At 48.9% G+C, this 22,949-nt stretch overlaps 1 protein-coding gene across 6 annotated transcripts in view; it reads right to left on the reverse strand.

Annotated features, from left to right (window-relative positions):
- Positions 1–22,949, reverse strand: part of LRRC20 (leucine rich repeat containing 20) — a 66,128-nt gene that overhangs the window by 28,703 nt on the left and 14,476 nt on the right. For 4 of the 6 annotated variants that reach the window (XM_032256234.1, XM_032256238.1, XM_032256237.1 and 1 more), the window contains one exon: positions 6,224–6,373. The exons of 1 other annotated variant lie outside the window; for it this stretch is intronic. In XM_032256234.1, coding sequence (XP_032112125.1) covers positions 6,224–6,373 — 150 coding nt within the window. Of the gene's footprint in view, positions 1–6,223; positions 6,374–17,853; positions 17,860–22,949 lie in introns of those variants that run through there. One more of the 6 variants, XM_032256240.1, reaches the window with a different exon arrangement.

Below are 22,949 nucleotides of genomic sequence, written 5' to 3' on the forward strand. Positions count from 1 at the left end.
CAAGATGGGTGGATCATCTGTGGCCAGGAGTTAGAGACCAGCCTAGCCAACATGGTGAAACCCTGTCTCTACTAAAAATACAAAAATTAGCTGGGTGTGGTGGCAGGTACCTGTAATCCCAGCTACCCAGGAGGCTAGAGCAGGAGAATCGCTTGAACCTGGGAGGTAGGCATGGCGGTAAGTGGAGATAGTGCCACTGTACTCCAGCCTGGGTGACAGAGCGAGACTCCATCTTAAAAAAAGAAAGAAAGAAAATGTGTTTCTGACAGACTAGATCTGCCCGATCCTGGGCTACAACCAAAACCTCCGCATCTCACAACCACACAAAGCTGCCATGTCTGCCCAGCTCTCCCAGCACATTCCTGGCCCCCCTCTTCTTTTCTCTTTTGTCCACTGAGTAACATCAGCTATTAAAAGGAGTAAACCCAGCTGGCTGAAGCAAAGTAGGAAGTTGGGGAGGAACAGCGTGCTGTGACCCCAACAGCCATTCTGAGGACGGCTCCCTTGCTCCCCAGCTTTGGAATCATAACATGCTCAGGGGACACCCCCTTCCCAGAACACAAGAAAATAATAAGTCCTTCTGGGGCCCTGACATACACTGTTTACTGGCACACCCCCTTCCCACCCCCAAATACCGCCTAAGACTCCTGACCACACGTGGCCAGCGGCAGCTTTGATGGCATGGCCTGAGGAACAGAGGGACCCACCCCATCCTCACCATCCTGGCATGAACTCAGTTGTTTTAACTAGCTACTCCATGCCCTCTGCCCACACCCAGCCCCAGCCACCAGGCGTGTAGGGCCCTCGGAGTAGGAAAACCACTCCCCAAGGTGTGCTGAGAGAAGCCGAGGCTGAGGCGTGGCCCACTCTGGCACCAGGCGGTTGCCAGAGGTAAAGATAAAGCCCCGCCTGCCCTGATTACTGAGATAATGAAGAAAACTGCCCCATTTTCTCTGGCAGCCACCAGGAGCTGCTGCCTGGAGAGCCCTGTGGGGAGGGTAAGGTGCGGCTGGTGAGCAGCCAGGAGCCCTCTGCAGACAGGCTCCCCACAGGTGCCATGCACCAGCGGGGCTCGCCCTGGGCATATCTCTCAGGTCCCCCCCAGGAGGGCCTGGCTCTGAGGAGGAAACCACACTTCCTCCCGGAGTTTATTCCTAGCTGGAGTCTCCCTGTTAGGAACAGTGTAAAGAACACACACTTGGGGAAACAGAAAGAGGCAAAGAAGCCTGGTGCTGTTGAAAAATCAGAGAAAATGGGCCGCGAGCCCCAGGGAACATCTCAACTCCACATTGCTGGATGCTCCCCTACAATGACTCACAAGCCCTCTGGGCCCAGCTCTGCCAGGCTGTGTTGACCCCAGATGCAGGGTCTTGGGGTCAGCAAGTCTCCGTGGAGACCTAATGCCAGCTGACCCAAGCAGCCCGCCCGCCAGTCCACCCAAGCCCACATGCCTGCTCCTGGCCAGTCAAAGCCCCCCCATGCCTGCAGCAGCCCCAGCAGCAGCCTCCGGCTTCCTGGCCCAGGCCCAGGCTCTCCAGCAAAGGAACTCATCGCTTTGGAGGGCAGAAGGAGTTCGCACCTCCCTTATGACTTGGCTTCGAGGCCCTACCTATTCCATGCCTTCCCGGCCTGGCCTCACACTGCTTCTCCCTGCTAGGATGCTTCTCTCTACCTTTTCCATGTGACCTATCCCCTTCCAACCTCCCAGGACTCTTCCCAGACGTTCCTGCTCGGGCAGATGACTCCCTCCAGCCAGTCCCTAACAACACATCAGTCCTCTGCTGTGTAACACTCAGTCTTGTGCCATTTTTCTAGTTATTTCCCAAACATACCTTTCACTGTCCCTAAAAGATGCTTTGGAAACTCCTTAGTTACCTGATAAACCCCTACTTAACTGTCAAATCCCTGCTTTTAGCCATTTCCTCTGGAGGTTTTCTGATTCCCTACTCACCCAAAGCAGACCTGACTTCCACCGCCCAGACACCCACAGACCATGGGCAAATGTCTGCTGCACCACCCCTCACATTACGATGTGGTATCTGCTCATAAACCTGCCTCCCCTGCAAGATGGGGGCTCCTCCAGGGCCATGTCAAGTTCTCAGTTTTCTTATCATTCCCAAATGACCACAGGTGCTACCAGGACTAAATGCCATGATGTACAGAGAATGCTCAGCGTGGAGCCGGGAGAGCTGAGCACCCTGTGAATTTGGGCTCTGCTGTTATCACTCACCTGTGCCTCCCCACAGCCAGGCCGAAACCGATGCTGCTGGGAATCTGCTGGACTGAGTTGATGGGCAGGGGTGTGAGAGACTGAATATACAAACAGACAATGGCCAGGCCAAATATAAAAACAGAACTCCACTCACAACCTGCAGAAGCCTGCCCAGGAAACAACATATGATCTACAGTAACTGACCAGGACGCCTGCCTGCCATACGCCAGATTTGTCCGAAGTCAGACAGCCATCTCTAGCAATCATCCAAACAATAATCCTGTAACAACTGGTCCCAAGTGGCCAGGAGTCAATGAATAAATAACAACTTCCCGACTTTTGTCTCCACTCCCAATTAAGGACCAACCAGAGAAAGCCATCATGCCACCCTCGTCAATCACAGAGGATGCTCTGCCTCTAGTTAGAACTCCCCCATGCCAACAATCAGAGAGTACCTGAGGTCTTCCCTTTTTCCACTCCACGGCTCCGCTTGCCTGCCTTTGAGTCTCCGCCGAAACACAAGTGATGGTGGCTGACTCCTTCGCTATAACACGCTCTGAATAAATAGCCTTTGCTTTTCTCATTTGGGTGGTCTTTGTTTATTGCCATAGGTGTGTCTCCTAAACCTCTGGCCTGGCATTTAGCACTTGCTAAAAAGAGCTGAGACTAGAGGAAGAGGGGAATGAGGGTTACAGGAACAGAAGAGACAGAAGAGCTACAGCGGGGCATGGGGACTCACTCTCTGCAGGGCGCACCTGCCATCAGACCAATTCCATTTGTGCCCTTGGCTTTCTCACATCTTGTTTTTTCCTTCCATAAAATGGAAGAAGGACTTCAAGGGAATGGAATCATCTAGAGATGACGCACCCATACCAGGGCCTTGGGCCTTGCAGAAGAGTCCCCAGGGCAGCTCTGGGAGACAGCTTGGCAGGCAGGGAGGAAGCAGCTTGTTCCCTCCCCAGCCCCACACCAAGGCAGCCCACCTCTGTCAAGTACCCATAGGAGGACACAGAAGGCCTGCTGAGCTCAGCCAGGCCCTTCACACATGCAAGAAGAGAGCTTTTCTATTTGAAAGAGAAACCACAATAAAGGCTCAGGCCCAGAGCCATCTCTCAGGGTTGGGGGAAGAATCCAATGGGGTGCTCTGCTCCTGCCCCTCCCTGCCGGCCACCACATCCTTCAATCCACTGCCTCTGTGAATTCAATTAGCAGGCACAGTTGGCCTTCTCTTTGTGATTTGAGGCAGCATGAGGGAGTCAAGAGCCACTGGCGGCAGGGAAGGAGTTCAAACAGCATCTTCAATAGACTTCTGACCGGAGGTGCTACGTAAATACATTTCTGTAGCCACAGATGCACGGGCTAAGTGGCATTTCTCTGGCACCTTCCCCTGTAGTTTCTGGAGAGGGCCTAATTATTCATCTCACAAGGCAGTCCCCAAATGTCAAGCACTTTCAAAGCTCTTGCGTCCATAACCAGGCCCTACCCATGCCACTCTCGGGAAGAATTCATTCCTCTTCCCAGCTGTCCCTTCCAGCATTTTCTCCATACCCGTATCACAGCACTGAGCGGTGAGGACAATCTGTCCTGCAATCCTAGCCTCCACAGGGAGAGACTTTTGTGGACTGGCCTTGGTTTCTGAGCCTCCTAACCTAGGTCTGGGAGAAGCAGGTGTTTGAGGGAATGTCTAATGAAAGAAAAGCACAAGTGAGCTCTCCTCTTACCCAAAGGGCCTGTTTGTGCCCTTCCCGGGGGCCCCATACAGCCCCACCCTCCATTTTCAATCATTCTATTCTTCTTGGGAAAGCAAACATCCAATCCCAGTTGGCTGGGTACAGCACTAGAGGACCCTTGGACTAACACAGATGGCCTGGAAAGGCAGCCATGGCCTGGAAAGTTCCAGAGTAATCCTTGCCCTAGGAGCCTCTCCCTGTCCCACAAGTCATAGGGATTTTAGCTTTCCAGCCACAGGTGTAACAAGCTCTGTGAGCTTCACTCAGAAACAGCTATATAGACTAATTCCTCCTCCTCGTCCTTCTGTTTGCATGGTGGCCTTTCCAGGTCCTGCCTATAGCTTCCTCCTGAGGCACTGTCCCTTCACTGTGTTTGCCACTTCATCCACCCTCTCCGTTCTGGCCTGCCCAATGCCCACACCTCCTCCAGGAGGTATGTCAGCCCTATGAGATAGGCTTGCTCAGGTCCCTCATGCACTATCAGCATTTTATATATTTTTTTCTCTTAAACAGGATCTTAGACCCTTTTCATATTCCTATCATGTACAGCATTCCCAGATCCTGGATGATATTCCCTTTCATGGGGGGACAACATTTTGTGGACCCATTTCCCAGTTGATGGACATTTGGGGAGTTTTCACTTTCCGCCTTTCAGGCTGTGGTGAATAATGGTGCCATGAATATCCGTGTGTAATGTGTTTTTGCATGAATGTATGGGTTTTTTTTGTTTTTGTTTTGTTTTTTTGAGATGGAGTCTCACTCTGTCACCCAGGCTGGAGTGCAATGGCACGATCTCAGCTCACTGCAACCTCCGCCTCCCAGGTTCAAACGATTCTCCTGCCTCAGCCTCCCCAATAGTTAGGATTACAGGTGCCTACCACCACGCTCAGCTAATTTTTGTATTCTTAGTAAAGACAGGGTTTTGCCATGTTGGCCAGGCTGGTTTCGAACTTCTGATCTCAGGTGATCCACTCACCTTGGCCTCCCAAAGTGCTGGGGTTACAGGCATGAGTCACCATGTCTGGCAACGTGGATGTATGTTTTTACATCTCTTGGGTATACGCCTAGGAGTGGAATGACTGGGTCATATGGTCACTTTGTGTTTAACCATTTGAGGAACTGCCTGACTGTTCTGCACGGTGGCTTCCCAGCTGCTTCTTGTACGAGGTCTGCCTTCAGCATGACAGGACTAGGAAGAAGATCAAACCACAGAGTATGTGTGAATTGCCTGTTTTCAAAGAAGTAGACTATTGTGAAGCACTCTTTAGACTGCATCTTCGCTGTTGAGTCTTTGATGGTTCTAAAGGGACTTGTGGATTCTGCAGGGTCTCAAGGGCATTGCTATGAATGCCAGTGGTCTTGTGCCAGCAGACACGATTCTGGCTAGTGGGCTGTGGCAACAGAGACGGTACTGGTACCTTAAGTTCAGGATGTGAGGGAGGGACAGGTGTGAGTTAATGCCTATGAGGAAGTCTCCTAGAAAATGGAGGGTAGGCTCTGAAGCCTGGTCCGGGGGAGACAGGTGGGAGGGCAAGGAGGCTGGAAGGGGGCATGGAAGTGGGGTCCATGTGAGTCTGGGATGAAGCAGGATCTGCCCCTCATAGGCTTCCTGTGTCCCCTGCAATTCTCCCACTCCACCCTTTCACAAATCTACAAAAGGCACCCACACTGCAGCTCTGCCACATGGGTAACTGAAGAGCAGTGACCTCTCATAGAAGGGTGGAAGGACTGCTCTCTGCAGAAGAGGGCAGGTATGGCATCAGTCAGGGCACACCGCCCGTCCATCCAGAGGAACCATTTCTAGAGCATCTACGAGGGCCACCTCCATGCCAAGCACCACATCCATGTGCTCTGCATATGCCCAGCACAGAAAATGCCAACATCCCTGGCATCTGTCCCTCCTGAACTGAGAGAGCAACACAGGAGAACAATGCTAGATGGGAAGGTAAGAAGGGAGCTCATTCAAGACTACTGAGAAATAACAACTCCTGGGGCCTTAAGACCCGAACACCCTGCTGGTCTGTTCAGAACAAGAGCATCACTCCAGCACCCACACCCTTGACCCGTGATCAATCTGCTTCACAGCCAGCTAGAGGCAGAAGTGACCTAGAGAGTTCCAAGCTGCAGGGAGAGCACAGGTCCATTTTCAAAGTCTACCATGTGAATGACTTCATGGGTGTCACTAACCATGGAATGGATCTGTGGCCCTCCCCAGACAGGGTCAGAGCCTGAAGGATGAGGGCTAGCCATGCCCTCCTCACTGGAGCTGACCAGGGCCTACCTTGGAGTTGACTGAACGTGGTCATGAACTTGCTGGTGAGGGACTTGAGCTCGTTGTTAGCCAGGGTGATGAGGTGGATCTGGCCAGAGACATTCCGCAGGACCTTGTAGATGCCAGTGGGAAAGGAGACCAGCTTGCACTCGGCCAGGTCTGCAGCCAAAGAACACAGACAGACCAGAGTTATCAACCACAGATACCCAAAAACTTGACTCACAGGGACCCTACCTCCATGCCCCCTTCCAGCCACCTTGTCCTCCCGCCTGTCTCCCCTGGACCAGGCTTCAGAGCTTGCCCTCCATCTTCCAGGAGACTTCCTCATAGGCATTAACTCACACCTGTCCCTCACTCACACCCTGAACTTAAGGATTTGTAACAGCACTGTCTCTGTTGCCACAGCCCACTAGCCGGAATCGTGTCTGCCGGCACAAGACCACCGACATTCATAGCAGTGCCCTTGAGACCCTGCAGAATCCACAAGTCCCTTTAGAACCATCAAAGACTCAACAGCGAAGATGCAGTCTAAAGAGTGCTTCACAATAGTCTACTTCTTTGAAAACACGCAATTCACACAGACTTTGTGTTTGATCTTCTTCCTAGTCCTGTCTCACTGAAGGCAAGAAGCAGCGGAAAGCTGCTGTGCAGAACAGTCAGGCAGGTCCTGAAATGGTTAAACACGGAGCACACAGTTACCACATGACCCAGTCACTTCACTCCTAGGTACATATACACTCGTCTGTAAAATGAAGGTACTATCATCTGCCTAGCAGAGCTGTTGGGAAAAATTAAATGTAGCAAAATAATGACTAACAAAGCACCCAGGCCAGGCGCGGTGGCTCCCACCTGTAATCACAGCACTTTGGGAGGCCAAGGCGGGAGGACCATAAGGTCAAGAGATCAAGACCATCCTGGCCAACACGGTGAAACACTGTCTCTACTAAAAACACAAAAAATAGCTGGGTGTGGTGGCACCCACCTGTAGTCCCAGCTACTCGGGAGGCTGAGGCAGGATGATTGCTTGAATCCAGGAGGCAGAGGTTGCAGTGAGCCAAGATGGCGCCACTGCACTCCAGCCTGGTGACAGAGCGAGACTCCATCTCAAAACAAAACAAACAAACAAAAACAAAGCACCTAGAAGATACTTATCAGGAATGCTACAATATGTGTAGCATTCCACTTTACCTCTCCTTCTACTTTACCTCCTCTTCCCACACAAACTAAAGCCTCTTTATGCTTCCAGGCCAGCTTCCATCCCATTTCTTCCAGAAGTCTTCTGGGTCACCCCTGTTGCTAGTGTCAGCCCCCAATCCCTGAGCCCCAGCAGCAATCATTGACTCTGACAGCACCACCCCATTTATCTCAGAAAACTCTCATCTTTTCCCCAAAGAGGCCTGGCTCTCCCAGGCTTCTAAGCCTTTGAAGATTGCTCCAAAATAAATATGCAAAACTCACTAATATTCCTATATGCCAACAATAAAATATGGTTTTAAAAGATTCTATTCCTAACAGCAACCATAATACAAAATGCATGGAAATAATCTCAATTGAAGTCTTTCTCCCTCATCTGCCTCATAGAACTTCTACTCTTGCTCCAAGACCCAGCTCAAATGTCACCTCCTCCATGAAGCCTTCTCTGACTGTCCTAAACAGTCAGTTGCTTCAGGAGCTGAGCCTCATATAATGCGAATGAGACCTCTTCACCCTGTATTGTATTAACCCCTTTTTGTGCTGTTTTCCCAGTGGACTGGGAAGACCTCCCACCCCAGAGCATAATACCAGAAGTCCAGCAGGCTCATAGGCAAGGCAGAGGTTCCAGTTGACCTCACAGAGGTAGTTTGGGATGGGGGAGGGGAAGGGACTGGTGGGTAAAGGGCCAAAGTCCAGATGACTGACAGTCCACAGGGCTCCTCTGCCAGGCAGCCTATAAGGGGTGTTGTTAATATCTCCTCTAGTCCAGGACTACACTTGGTAACCCAGCCCTGTGGCTGTCCAATGTCAAGTACCAGCTCTTCTATCAGTAGGTGGGGGTGGCAGGAGAGAGTGCTAAGTCCTGCCGGAGAGGATCAAGTTCCCAAAAGTCAGGCTTTCAGAAGAGAGAGAGCAAGGGCTGAGCTGAAAGCAAACAGGCACTGTGGGCTCAGAGTTTGGGGCAAGCTGGGGATCCTAAAAAGCGTGATACTTCCAAACAACAAGCCCTCTAGTGCTTTGTGACAGACATGTGAAGGGCTTGGAAAGAAGTTTTGTTGGGGTCGTTGTGAATTACACCAGCCCCTTTGGGTAGGAGTAGACAGATCTCATCACACATTCCAGGAGCAACATCAAGGTAATAGAAGAAGCTTTCCCTTTAAAACAAAGAGCAAAGTAAGGATGCCTTTCATCACCAGTATCCCTGAATATCATCATGAAAGATCTTGCCAGCCCGGGCATGGTGGCTCATGTCTGCAGTAATTTGGGAGACTAAGGTGGAAGGATTGTTTGAGCCCAGGAGTTTGAGACCAGCCTGGGCAACATAGTGAGACCCTACTAAAAACTGTGAAACTAGCTGGGCATTGTTGTGTGTGCCTGTAGTCGCAGCTACTTGGGGGGTTGAGGTGGGAGGATCGCTTGAACCCAGGAGGTCAAGGCTGCCGTGAGCCTCTGAGCTCCAGCCCAAGTGATAGCAAGACCTTGTCTGAAAAAAGAAAAGAAAGAAAAGAAAAGAAAAGAAAAGAAAAGAAAAGAAAAGAAAAGAAAAGAAAAGAAAAGAAAAGAAAAGAAAAAAGTCAAGTCTGGCCAATTAAACAGAAAGCAGACATTGAAAACAGACAAAATGATTCTTAGGTGCATATGAAATGGCTGTATGACCTCAGAAACCCAAAGCAGTCATCTAACAAACAACATAAATTAAAATGGTCTCAGCATAGTGACTAATCAAATAAGCATGAGAAAGGCAATAATATTTCTATGCACCAGTAAAAAAATACAGTTTTTAAAGATCCTATTCCTAACAACAATATAAAATATAGACAGATAAGCATAATGGAAAATGTATCTAACCAATATTTTTAAAAAGTAGAAAAATTCACAAAGATATTTGTTTTTGTTTTGTTTTGGTTATTGAGACAGGGTCTCGCTCTGTTACCCAGGCTGGAGTGCAGTGGCATGATCGCAGCTTACAGTGGTTATTTCAAAGAATTTGAGCAATTTGCTACTAAAGTATAGCCCTCACGGTTGTTTACTTTATACAAAGTAAGTAAAATACCGTTCTATATTTATATAAAACCATTTGCCAAGTATCTGTATATAGAGATACTTTACTTTCAAAATAAAAAATTAATTTATCATAAAGTTAGCTATTTTTTTGAGACAGGATCTCGCTCTGCCGCCCAGGCTGGAGTGCAGTGGTGCAATCTCGGCTCACTGCAAACTTCACCTTGCGGGCTCAAGCTATTCTCCCACCTCAGCCTCCCGAGTAGCTGGGACTACAGGGGCACACCACCATGCCCGGATAATTTTTGTATTTTTAGTAGAGACAGTGCTTCATCATGCTGCCCAGGCTGGTCTCGAATTCCTCGCCTCAAGTGATCCACCTGCCTCATGTTCCTGAAGTGCTAAAATTAACTTTTATTGGAAAAAACAACCTCACAAATTCAGATAAATTGAGGGCAGCCAGCTGTTCGTCAATGAGGGAAACAGGGAAATACAGACCGAAGAAACACAGGAACTCTGCATGGGGCTAGGGCAGAGTTGTAAAAATAAGCTTTCAGGCACCACCACTCCCCACAGTGGGGAGGGAAAGTGCTTACAACAGAGGAAGACGCCATAAAGCCATAAAGCCATGCCAGTTATTTCCGAGGGTCCTCAAAGCAGCCTGTGTTTCTGGAGTAGAGCAGCCCAGAAATGCCCAGCCCACAGTCTCATTCCAACCACCTGGGCCATCCACACACCATCCCAGCCTCACACCACCCACCCTTCCAGTCTCTGATTTAAGCAACATACAAGGGCCAGGCACAGCAGCTCACGCCTGTAATCCCAGCACCTTGGGAGGCCGAGGTGGGTGGATCACTTGAGGTCAGGAGTTCGAGACCAGTCTGGCCAACATGGTAAAACCCCATCTCTACTAAAAATACAAAAATTAGCTGGGTGTGGTGGTGCATGCCTGTAATCCCAGTCACTTGGGAGGCTGGGGCGGGAGAATCACTTGAGCCCGGGAGGCGCAGGTTGCAGTGAGCCAAGATCACGACACTGTACTCCAGCCTGGGCGACAGAGGGAAACTCCATCTCAAAAAAACAAAACAAAACAAAAAACATACACACGCAAAAAAAAACAAGCAACATACAAGCCCTCTGCAGCTTCATCTGGCCAACTGGCACATCGCAAGACCACACTTCTCTAACACTAGAGGATGCTGAGGGCCTGGAATGTCGCCCACAACACCTGCTTCTTTCATTCACTCTCCACAGATAGCTACCAAGGCCCTCCTGTGTGCCAGGCACTGATCTGCACTGTATCCTGTGACTTACATATGGCTTTTTTTTGTCCCCAGAGATTCCATCTGTTCCCTCCATTATGTGACCCCTACACTGCCCACCAGAGGCTGGGATGTGTGTGAGAGGGGTGCACCACCAAGCTCTTACCCAGAACAGCCCGGCTGCCACCGAAGGCAAAGGCCATACAGGAGTTCCACAGAAGGGCCCTGCTGGGATGTGATGCAAACACCCCTTATCCCAGCCCCATCACCAGCCCTGACACAGCACTTGGACTCTCACCCCCGCTGGGAGGAGAGGTCCATCATCTCCAGAAAAGTTCTCCATGGTCCTGGGACAAGAAAATGGGGACCCAGGTACAAGACATCCCAGAGCAAATCTCAACCTTGCCCAGTCATGTTCCCATCTGTACCCCTGGAGCAATATACTGGATGCCACACACAGGGGATGGGCATAATAACCACAAACAACACCATTTACTATTTCACATGTGCTTTATAAGTACAAACTGTCCCCTCTCTGCACACAGGAAACTGTAATAAAGTGACTTGCCCAAGGTCATACAGCTGGAAGTGAGGAGGAGAAGGAGATCTGGACCCAGGTTAGGGGGACCAGGAAGCCAGGGGTCCTAACCATTCCACTCTACTGCCCCCTTGAGTCAAAAACATGCCCAGGTGCCTGCCTCTAGGCCAGGCCAGAGAAAGGGTCTATGCTGAGCTCCACCATGGGAAACCGAGGTCTTGACTACAAACTCTTGTAAGACCCTGTCAGTTCAGAGCCCTCAATCCCTCTGGGGAAAGGGGCCAACAGCTTTCTGCATAAGCCAGTCACCTTTTGTTCTCAGGAAATTCCTCTGCAGGTCTAATTCAGAGGTTGGGTACCATCTATACCCGCTATACCTGTTTGCAGAAGGAAAAAGCCCCATGAGCTGAGCCAAGTTCAATGCTGGGCCCTGAGTTTATAGGAACAGACAGCACTGCCGCCAGAGAACACAGCCAAAATGTGACTGGGAGCCAGGTCCCACTAGGGAAGGGGGGCTCCACCCAGGGAAGAGAAGATCCAGGCTGTAGATGGGAGAGAGCTGCCCTCAAGTGGCTGTGGGATATCATGAAGAAGGTCCCATTCTCTATAGGTTCTCAGCACAGACAGTGTATAGTTCACCAAGGTATAAAGAAAAGGTCCTGGGTGAGGACGTGAGGACTGCTTCATGGAGCATGATCAAGCAGGGTCTCCACAGAGAGAATTCCTAAATCAGACAGAGGCTGAGCTGGTAATCTCAAAGGTTCCATTCAAGTTAATAAACACAGGACCAGGCGTCATGGCTCATGCCTGTAATCCCAGCACTTTGGAAGGCTGAGGCAGGTGGATCACCTGAGGTCAGGAGTTCAAGACCAGCCTGGCCAATGTGATAAAACCCCATCTCTACTAAAAATAAAAAAAGTAGCTGGGCATGGTGGCATGTGCCTATAATCCCAGCTACTCAGGAGGCTGAGGCAGAAGGATTGCTTGAACCCAGGAAGCAGAGGTTGCAGTGAGCAGAGATTGCACCACTATACTCCAGCCTGGGCAACAGTGTGAGACTCAATCTCAATAAATTAATTAATTAATTAATTAATTAAAACACAGCTAACAGCACTGAGTATTTGCTGTGTGCCAGACACAGTTCTAGGGGCTTTTTCTATATTAACTCATTTAATTCCTTTAATAGCCTGAGTTACCTCCACAGCAGCAGAATGAGGCCCGTGTTGATAGGTAAACTGTCCATGGTCATTTGGCCTCTTGCAATAATAATTATACTTAGGAGGAGTAACATGCCTTGTGTTTATTGTACTGCTACCACCTCCCCCAGGGACCTTTCTATTCCCTGCTACAGCCCAGGGGTCAGCGGCTGGGGCTGCTAGGGAAAGGCATTCTGGAGCCTAGCTGCTGTCTACATGGTGCTGGAGGGATAGGATCAAATAATCTGAATGCAAAGCTTCAAGACCAAAGATCCAAGCAGGGTGAACAGTAGGGTAGTTTAAGCAGGACTTGCCTGATTTTAGCACTGAGAGTCCTGCATCCTGGGGAATCCCTTCTCAGTCACTGGCAGATTGGGATGTTTAGGGTCACCCTAGATTCAGGCGGATGGATGAGAGCTCAACAGACAAAAAGAATAGAGGGAAGGGAACTCAGGAGTGAGCCATGGCACAAGCAAAGGACTCTCACCCCTCTGGGACTCCCCACTTGAGCTCTGCCTTCTCCTACAAGTTCCCAGAGCCTTGCCCTTGCTGCATGAATGCTCAGAGAGGAAGGCTCTTGTCATTGGAATCATTTAGTGCTAAATGATGAGCATCATCATGGTGGTGCATGTCCACAGACCCTGACAGGGATGAGGAATAGCGTGGTGGGTGATTAGCTACAAGGGACAATGCCAGCCTCCTCCAGTACCATGTAGACAGCAGCTAGATTCCAGCATCCCTTCCCCCAGCAGCCCCAGCCGCTGACACCTGGGCTGTAGCAGGGAACAGAAAGATCCCTGGGGGAGGCGGTAGCAGTACAATAAACACAAAGCGTGATAATCCTCCTAATTATAATTACTATGGCAAGAAGACCAAACTGCATGTCCCCAAACCTCTAATTAGAACAGGACTTTCTGTTAATAAACAAGGCTTGTATTCAAATGACTTGGGTCTTTTATTAAAGCTTATCTCATTAATTCTAATGAATGCCTAACGAAAGGTAACCAGTGGGCAGAACAAGGGCAGAAGGAGCAAAATCCAGGAAGTGAGAAAAACATTCAGTCGGAAGTCGGGAGCGCCGGGTTGAGCTTGCATGGTGACTTAGAAATACAGAACTTTGACTCCTGCCAGCCGCTCACAAGAAGTGGGCCTGGTGACAGGGCCCAAGAGTGGGAAGTAGAGGGACTCCCCTGCCAACCAAGTCACAGAGCCCAGAGGCGAGGGTGTCAGGGACTCAGGCCAGTAGGCACATGGGCTTGTGACCTAGCCAACAAGTAAGGCTCCCAAGGCTACTGGAGGAACTCTGCGGCCAGTGTGACCCACTCCCACTGAGAAGCTTTCTCCATGGAATCTTAGGGTTAGGAGACCGCGGGTCATTTGGCCCACATTTGCCAAACTTCCGAGTTAGAATCAACTGGAGGCACAGTGGCTCACGCCTGTAATCCTACCTAGTACTTTAGGAGACTGAGGTGGGAGGATTGCTTGGGCCAAGAAGTTTAAGACCAGCCTGGGCAACATAGTGAGACCCTGTCTCTAAAAAAATTAAAAATTAGCCAGTCATGGTGGTGTGCACCTGTAGTTCCAGCCACTCAGGAGGCCGAGGTGGGAAGACTGCTTGAGCCTGGGAAGTCAGGGCTGCAGTGAGCCATGATTGTGCCACTGCACTCCAGCCTGGGCAATAGAGTGAGACCCTGTCTCAAAAAAAAGAATCATCTGAAGAAGCTGGTCATTGCACCCTCCCCTAGACATTCTATCTCAGTGGATCTGGGATGGTGCCAGGAAATTTGTTTTTAACAATATCTCCAGGTGATTCTTATCAATAGGCAAACTTGGGAAACACCAAGTAACACAGCCTCCAATCTAAGGCCTATATTCTCTCCATGTCTCCATCTGAGGTCATAGAGTTCTCCTTGAACACTGGTGATGAGGGGCTCACTCATCCTTCCATAGAATGAGTTTAACTGTTAGAGAGTTCTTTCACAAACTGTGTTAATAACTGCCACCCTCCACCACTCACCAGTCCTGCTGCCCTCTCTTCTGCATGGCAATCCTTTACATAAATGATGACAAAGGACATCGTAAACATTTTCTTTTTAATTATGGTAAAATATACATAACATAAAAACTTAGCAAGTGATATGACCAAGTTTTATAAGAAAACTCCAGTGATTTTCAATCAACCACCGCATAGGTAGCCAAGGAGCAATGAATAGCAGCAACTACAGTCGAGGAAGCCATGCACCTATGGGCGTGAACGGAATGGGAGGAATATCTAACGCGTCCCATATGAGTGTATGAGTGGTGGATGGGAAATGTAATTGATCCATTCTAATCACTGACTCTTGGTCAACTTCAAAAAAAAAAAAAACAACGTTAACAGTTCCTGCAATACAAGCTTGTGATTTATGCTTACTCTCTAAGTAGAAATCAGGATTGTTATGAAGACTTAAGGCTCAATATGTTTGAACACAATACTCATCCAGGATGTAACAGTGAAGCTGAGTAAACTATAACTGTTAAGTTCCAGCTTTTCTCAAGTTAGTTCTGTGATAGGATGCTCTTAAGCAGTAAGTGTATTTAGGTGAAAGAAGTTGAATTGTGTTCAATATTACCCTTGCCACATTACACTGAACACCATTAGGATTCATGTTGAAAGACGTGGTTTTTTTTTTTTTTAAACTCAATATAGGAGCTGTGTCTGGAAACATCTGGCAAGTTTGTTCATTCTAGTTTCATTTAATAACCTGTAAGGCACGTAAGTTTAAGGTTTTTTTTTTTTTAAGTTAATGGGAAAAATTTGAGATGCAATACCAGCACTTTAGAATTTTAGTCTTGGTGTTTGTATGAAATTCTGAGGCCATGATTTAGATCTTTCATTGTATTGTGACTTTCTTTTAGGTATATTGCACTAAGTGAAACTTGTCAAATAAATCCTCCTTTTAAAAACTGCTAAAAAAAAATTTAGCGGCCAGGCACAGTGGCTCAGGCCTATAATCCCAACACTTTGGGTGGCTGAGGCAGGCGGATCACCTGAGGTTGGGAGTTCGAGACCAGCCTGACCAACATGAAGAGACCCCCCATCTCTGCTCTTAAGTATAAAAATTAGCCAGGTGTGGTGGTGCACACCTATAATCCCAGCTACTCGGGAGGTTGAGGCAGGAGAATCGCTTGAACCTGGGAGGCGGAAGTTGTGGTGAGCCAAGATCACACCATTGCACTCCAGTCTGGGCAACAGGAGCAAAACTCCATCTCAAAAAAAGAAAAATTAGCATTTTATTGGTGGCAAGGGATTAGCACTGAGGATTCTCAGGCAGTGAAAATGACAGGTGGCAGACACGTGTCATTGTACATTAATCTGTGTACATTAATCTCAAGCTGTGCAACACCAGGAGTGAATTCTAAGGTGAAGATGGACTTTGGGTGACAATGATGCACCAATGTAGGTTCGCCAATTGGAGTAAAAATGCCCCTCTGGTGGAGGATGTTGATCCTGGAGAAGGCTATGCATGTTTGCGGGCATGGGGGAGTATACTGGAAAATCTCTACTCTTAACTCTCAATTTTGCTGTGAACCTTCTGTTTAAAAATTAAGTATTTTTTAAATTGTACCTCTTAACCATTTTTAAATGTACGGTTCAATTGCTTAAAGTATATTTATATTGTTGTGCAATCAACCAATCTCCAGGACTTTTGCATCTTCCGAAACTGAAACTCTTTACTTGTTAACCCTCTATCTTCTTATCCCCCAGCTGATGGGAACCACAGAATACCATCAACTTTTCTCCAGGCGAAAACATCTCCAGAAACTTCAGTCCCCACGGTTCTGGCTGCTCCTGTGAGAGGAGCAGGACCAATTGAACTCACACTCTGGCCTGGCCAGAACTTTCTCCTGTGCAGGCATTGAGTCTCTAACACATAACTGCAGCCACCACTGACTAATACCAGGTATGTTCCAGGAGCTGTGCTGGGGCTGCAGACCTTTAATTCCCTCTACTCCTCACAACCACCCTGCAAATAGGTCACTACTATGCTTACCCCTGCTTAACAGTTAAGGAAACTGAGTCTCGGAGAAGTTAAAGTGTTCAAAGTCATATGACGGCGGGGCACAGTGGCTCATGCCTGTAATCCTAGCACTTTGGGAGGCCGAGGTGGGTGGATCACCTGAAGTCAGGAGTTCAAGACCAGCCTGGCCATCATGGTGAAATCCCATCTTTAAAAAAGAAATTAAAAACAAAAACAAAAAAAAAAAAAACCACAGTCACATGACTTATTCAAGGTCAACCAGTTAATGAAATAATAAAAAACATTTACAAAGTGCCTGCTACCTGCAATTAGTGACCTCAGCATTGTCATGCAGTAACTCAGTTAACCCCTACAATATCCCCCAAGAGATGGACACTAATTTTTATTTTTATTTTTTGAGATGGAGTCTCCCTCTGTCACCCAGGCTGGAGTGCAGTGGTGTGATCCTGGCTCACTGCAACCGCCACCTCCTGGATTCAAGTGATTCTCCTGCCTCAGCCCCTTGAGTAGCTGGGACTACAGGCATGCACCACCACGTCCGACTAATTTTTGTATTTTTAGTAGAGACTCAGTTTCACCATCTTGGCCAGGCTGATCTTGAACTCCTCACCTCAGATAATCCACGGGATAGGCACTATTATTACTATTCCTGTCGTATAGAGGAGGAATCAAGACACAGAGTCAGGAATCAAGACACAGCTTACTAACTTGGTTAGTAAGCTGTAGAGCTGGGCTTTAACCACCATACTACACTGCCTCCCTAGAATATGTAACCCGCATTCCGGATAGCCTGCCATGCTGAAACAGAATAGGAGATGGTGGGTTTCCAATGAGCAGATAGATCTTCCATGATTTACAATGGGTTCCCCGGGAACACTGGTATATTGCAGTTCCCATGGAGCTATATAAAAGAAGACTTAGAGTTGAGAGAGCTGGTGAAAGAGTCGTCAGGGTATCAGGAGCCTGGATTTGTCACTTACTGGCTGTGGGACCTTGGGTCCTTATGCCCTTAGTTTTCAAATCTTGGTAAATTGCAACTCATCATCTCCAAGGCCCCTCACAGCTACCATTGTGGACTCTAGGACTTGGCTACAACCGGGAGGCACCTTGGGAGCTCTACAGACTCTTGATGCCTTAGTCTCCCTCCTAGAGAGTCCAGTTTAATTAGTGGGGGCTGGGGCTTGGGAATGGGAGGGAGGGTAAAAGCTGCCGGGTGATTCTAATGTGCAGCCTATAGAACTCTGCACCATACCATCACCTCTCAAACTAAAGAGTGCCACCTGGGGACACTGCCAACGCACAGATTCTGATGCCACAGGTCTGGATGGGGCCTAAAAGTCTGCCTTTCCACCCAGCAGGTCCAAGGACCACACTGAGTAGCAAGGGCTAGTTCAGTGTAGTGGTTCGCCAAGGGGGGTTCCCAGACCCACAGTATCAGCATCGCACCAGAACTTGTTAGAAATGCACATCCTCAGGCATCACCCCAGACCCATAGAGTCAGAAACTCTGGGGGTAGGGCCCAGACATCTGTGTTTTAGCTGGAGAATCACTGGCATAGAGGGGCGAGGCCTCCTCCAGTTGTGGCTGCTTCCTGGACTGATTATGATAATGGGGTGATGATGACAGTAACAGAGTGCTGGCTGCTCCTGCCTCCCTAAGGATGTGAGGTTTACTCACTCATGGAAATTTTTTGTGCCCCGGCTGCCTCCTGCTTCCCCTCTGAGCAGACTATTTTAGGACAGAGTCTCTTCACCCTCTTCTCTTGCTTTGTTCATGCTTCTGGTGCTCAGAGGCACACGTGATCGTCGGTGTGGAGGCCGCCCTGGGCTGTAACTCAGGAGGCCAAATTCTTGTCCCAACCCCTCCACTATCAGCCAGGGGGGCTCAGAGACATGACTTTTTCATGGGCCTTGTCCCCTCATCTATAGAATGAGGGTTTGGAGTAGGTGATTTGGTGTCTCAACCAGGCCAGACATCCTCTGATCACGTGATTCTACTAAACAAAGGCTCTCCAGGCAGTCCTCTGCCAAAGAGGAACCCCTGTGACTTGGGCTGCCAGACTCTGAAATGCTACTCATTCTCCAAAGTAGGGACACACAAGACACAGTCAGCAAGCAAAACAACTGCTCATCAAGGGACCGTGCAGTGCATTGCTAGGGACAATTAGGCATCACCTTAACAAAGCTGTTTGTTGCAGTGCTTGCAGAGCTGGCTAGCTCTAAAAGGCTTAAGACAAAAAGCAGCCAGACCTGCTCCCTCTTGACAAATCCCCTCCCTCAGGGACAACCACTTTCAGGTCTTTGGGGGATTTTTTGGGTGTTTAACTCCTGATCTCTAGAGCAGTGTTTCTGTGCCTGTTTCTTGTCTCATGCCCCTTATAGAGAAAAGGGCACAGGAGAAAGAGCTCACTGAGAACCACATGTCCAGAAAGTCCCACCACAATAGCACCGCTGCTGGGCCCGGGTGGGTAGTCACGAAGAGAAGGGCAGAAAGGCACTTCAGGAAGGGGCATCTTCTGAGATGGGGGGCGGGGAACCACTCAAATCTGTAGAGACAGAAAGTTGACTGGTAATGGCCTGGGGCTAGGAGGAGATCAGGCAATGGAAAAGGACTGCTCACAGGTACGGGGTTCCTTTTTTGAGTGATGAAAATGGCTTAGAATTAGACAGAGGTGATGGTTATACAATCTTGTGAATATATTAAAAAACATTGCATTGTGTACTTTAAAATGCAAATTTTACAGTATTTGAATACACAATGAGGACAACAGGATCCTCTGGGCATGAAATAAAATGTCTGCAAGGCTCTTAGCACAGCGCCTGGCAGGTAGTTTGTGCTCAGTAGATAAGAGCTGCTACTATGAGGATGCAAAAATATTGTTTTTATTTGAGAATGTGTGGCAAAGATGTGCTTTTGCTCTGTCATCCCTGGAGGAGAGAAAGGACCCCTGAATTACATTTATTCTAATGACCCCTTGTCTAATGACAAGGTGACAACTGCATGTGCTATCATGGGCTTTGAGACTCTCCAAAAAAATAAAATAAAATCTCCTTCCTGGCAAGCCAGTAAGAAGAAAAGAAGCCCATATTCAATTAAAATCAAAAGCAAATCACCCCGCACAGAACACAATCAAGTGACACACAGTCAACAATTTGGGATATTAAATTATTTTAATTTAACTGATGACTCACACAAACATATTCATACAAAAGGGAATAAAAACAGCAGCCAGGATGATGCTAACAGTGTGGCCACCGATGGCTCTAAAGGGACCACAGCTGGTCCCAGTGGAGGAGGCCATGTGGCCAAGAGCCCTGGGCAGGCCCTGAGATCTTCCAGCAAAGAAAGCAGCAATCAGTCCCTTTTTGCAGATAAGGAAACAAAAGCCCAGAGAAGTTAAGAACTTGGCCGGGCGCGGTGGCTCAAGCCTGTAATCCCAGCATTTTGGGAGGCCGAGGCTGGTGGATCACGAGGTCAAGAGATCAAGACCATCCTGGTCAACATGGTGAAACCCCGTCTCTACTAAAAATACAAAAAATTAGCTGGGCATGGTGGCGCGTGCCTGTAGTCCCAGCTACTCAGGAGGCTGAGGCAGGAGAATTGCCTGAACCCAGGAGGCGGAGGTTGCGGTGAGCCGAGATCGCGCCATTGCCCTCCAGCCTGGGTAACAAGAGCGAAACTCCGTCTCAAAAAAAAAAAAAGAACTTGCTCAAAGCCACACAGTAAGTAAGGAAAGGGTGGAGCTTGACTTGTTCTTGAGAACATCACCCTACGGGGTGATACTCTGCCATTAACAGGTGCCATTAACAGATGTTCATTAATGAACCAGGTAGCAGACCCTCACCAAACACTGAGCCTGCCATTGCCTTGACCTTGGACTTCCCAGCCTCCAGAATTGTAAGAAATAAATCTCTGCTGTTTACATTTTGCTATAGGGCCCTAAATGGACTAAGACAGCTAGCCTCAAGTGGGTAGAGACTAGGATGTTGCTAAACATCTTACAAAGCACAGGACAGCCCCCACCACAAAGAAGTACCCCGCTGAAAATGCAAAAGTGTCAAGGTGGAGAAGTGCCTGCCTGGCGATACAAAGCCTTCCTTTCATATAGGTGCAGAGCCCTCAAGGGAAAAAAGCCCTCCCCCTTCCCAGGGATCACAGAAGCGGAGACGGAGAAGGGTCATTCTCTGCCTCCCAGGACCCCCAATCCAGAGTGCACATCTAGCGGTGGCATGCTAGGCAGAAGTCTCCAAGTCACCCCACTCCACAGCACACCACGGAGGAGGCAGGGTTGGGAAAGGTCTGTCTCCTTACAGGGGAACTCGGTCCCCTTGGGAGAGCAGCACAGACCCTGCATTGGGGACCTCTAGCCCCCTCCCCTGCCTGGCAGATTCCCACCTGCTTCCCTGGAGAGGCAGGGAGCCAAGAATGACAGACCGAAGGCTCAGCCCTCGTGGCAAACACAGCCAGGCAGCCCCGGCCATCTGGGGGCCGCGGTGTGAGAGCCCACTGCCTCCTCCCTGCTCTCAGAGCTGGACTGTGCCGGGCTGACCCTCAGGACTCGCCAGGCCAGGAGACCTCACAGCAAAACACGCTCCCCTCACCCCTACCAGGCGCCAGCCTCAGCTCTGGGCCAGGAACTACAGGTCAACAAGCCCCAGTGAGGGCCAAGACCACCACCCCACCAGGCCAGAAAAGCTGCTGCCAGCCACTCCAGTCCCTGGCTGCCTCCTCTCAGTATAAGAGTGTGCTAGAGAGATGCCTACCTCCCCTCCAGACTGGGCACTCCCGGGCACATGCACTACCCTGCAGGCAGGGCACACACAGCAGCTGCTCAACGTGTGTTTTTTGAAAAAGGATCCAGTGGCAGTTTCTGAACCAAAAAAAGACAAGGTTCTGATTCAGTGAGTATATATTAAGTGCTTCCTGAGTACTCTTGTTCTAGAAAGGGGCTGCAACATCAGGTCCCTGCAGGGGTTGGACAGGAATGTAAACACAGGAAGGGAGTGGAGCCCTGGTCAGGACCCTGGAGTCCACACCCAGCAAGAGCCTGGCCAGGCCCCGAGGCTCGGCTTCCGGTGCTCGGCTTAGCCGGTGACCGGTCGCCATCTGCTGGCCAGTACAGAAGGAGGCAAGCGCTCGGCCAAAGCGCAGGCGGGCCTGGGCGGGAAGGAAAGGCGGACACACCCCTCCCACTAGCCTTGGTCTCCATTAGATTCCACAGCTCCCAGCCTAGCTGCTCAGGTCCCTCCGCAGGAGCACCTCACATCCATGTCCGTATTCATTCATCATCTCCCACATGCACATCCAGAGCCCAGGCAGGCAATGCCCCTGACCCACCCCACAGCAGCCACCAGGACAGGAAGCTCCAAATTGTAACCAGTAATTACGCCAGTGACTCTCAAAATACAAGGCAGAAAAGAATCAGACACAGTTCATGCTAAAATGCAGATCCCCAGGCCCACTGGTAACATTCAACTTTTAAAGCTCTAGAGTAGGGTCCAGGAATCTGTATGCTTAACCGATACTCAAATGATCCTGATAGAAGAAAATCTTTGTGACCTTGGGTTAGCCAAAGACTTCTCACATACAGTAACAAAAGTACCATCTATAGCAGAAAAAATGATAAATTAAATTTCATCAAAATTTAAAATGTGAGCCAGGCAGGTGGCATGCACCTATAGTTCCGGCTACTCTGGAAGCTGAAACAGGAGGATCTCTTGAGCCCAGGAGTTCCAGGCTGCAGTGTGCAATGATTGCACCTGTGAACAGCCACTGCACTCCAGCCTGGGCAACATACCAAGACCCCACCTCTAAAAAACAAAACTAAAAAGAAAGAAAACCCAATTTTTTTAATGGGCAAAAGATGTGAATAGAGATTTCATCAAAGATGAATGGATGGCCAGCAAGCACATGAAAAGTTGTTCAACATCGGCCGGGTGTGGTGGCTCACGCCTGTAATCCCAGCACTTTGGGAGGCCAAGGCGGGCAGATCACCTGAGGTCAGGAATTCGAGACCATCCTGGCCAACATGGTGAAACCCCATCTCTACTAAAAATATAAAAATTAGCTGGGTATGGTGCCAAGTACCTGTAATCCCAGCTACTTGGGAGACTGAGGCAGGAGAATCACTTGAACCCGGAGGGCGGAGATGGCAGTGAGCTGAGATCACGCCACTGCACTCCAGCCTAGGCAAGAAGAAGCGAAACTCTGGCTCAAAAAAAAAAAGGTGTTCAACTTCATTCATCATCAGAGAACTGTAAATTAAAACTAAATGAAAAAGAAAAATAAATCAAACTATAATGAGACACACACACCCTAAAGAATGTATATAATTAAACACCATATTGAGTGTTGAAAAGGATGTGAAGCAATTGGAGCTCTCAATCACTTTGGAAAAGAGTGTGGCCGTTTTTCATAGTCAAACATACACTTAATATATACAGTTGGCTCTCTATATCTGTGGGATTTGTATCCATAAATTCAACCAAACACAGAAAATATTTGAAAATAAGTAATACAAAT

This window comes from Sapajus apella, unplaced genomic scaffold (genome assembly GCF_009761245.1).
Source record: "Sapajus apella isolate SASKATOON/1434 unplaced genomic scaffold, GSC_monkey_1.0 scaffold94, whole genome shotgun sequence".
Lineage (NCBI taxonomy): Eukaryota > Metazoa > Chordata > Mammalia > Primates > Cebidae > Sapajus > Sapajus apella.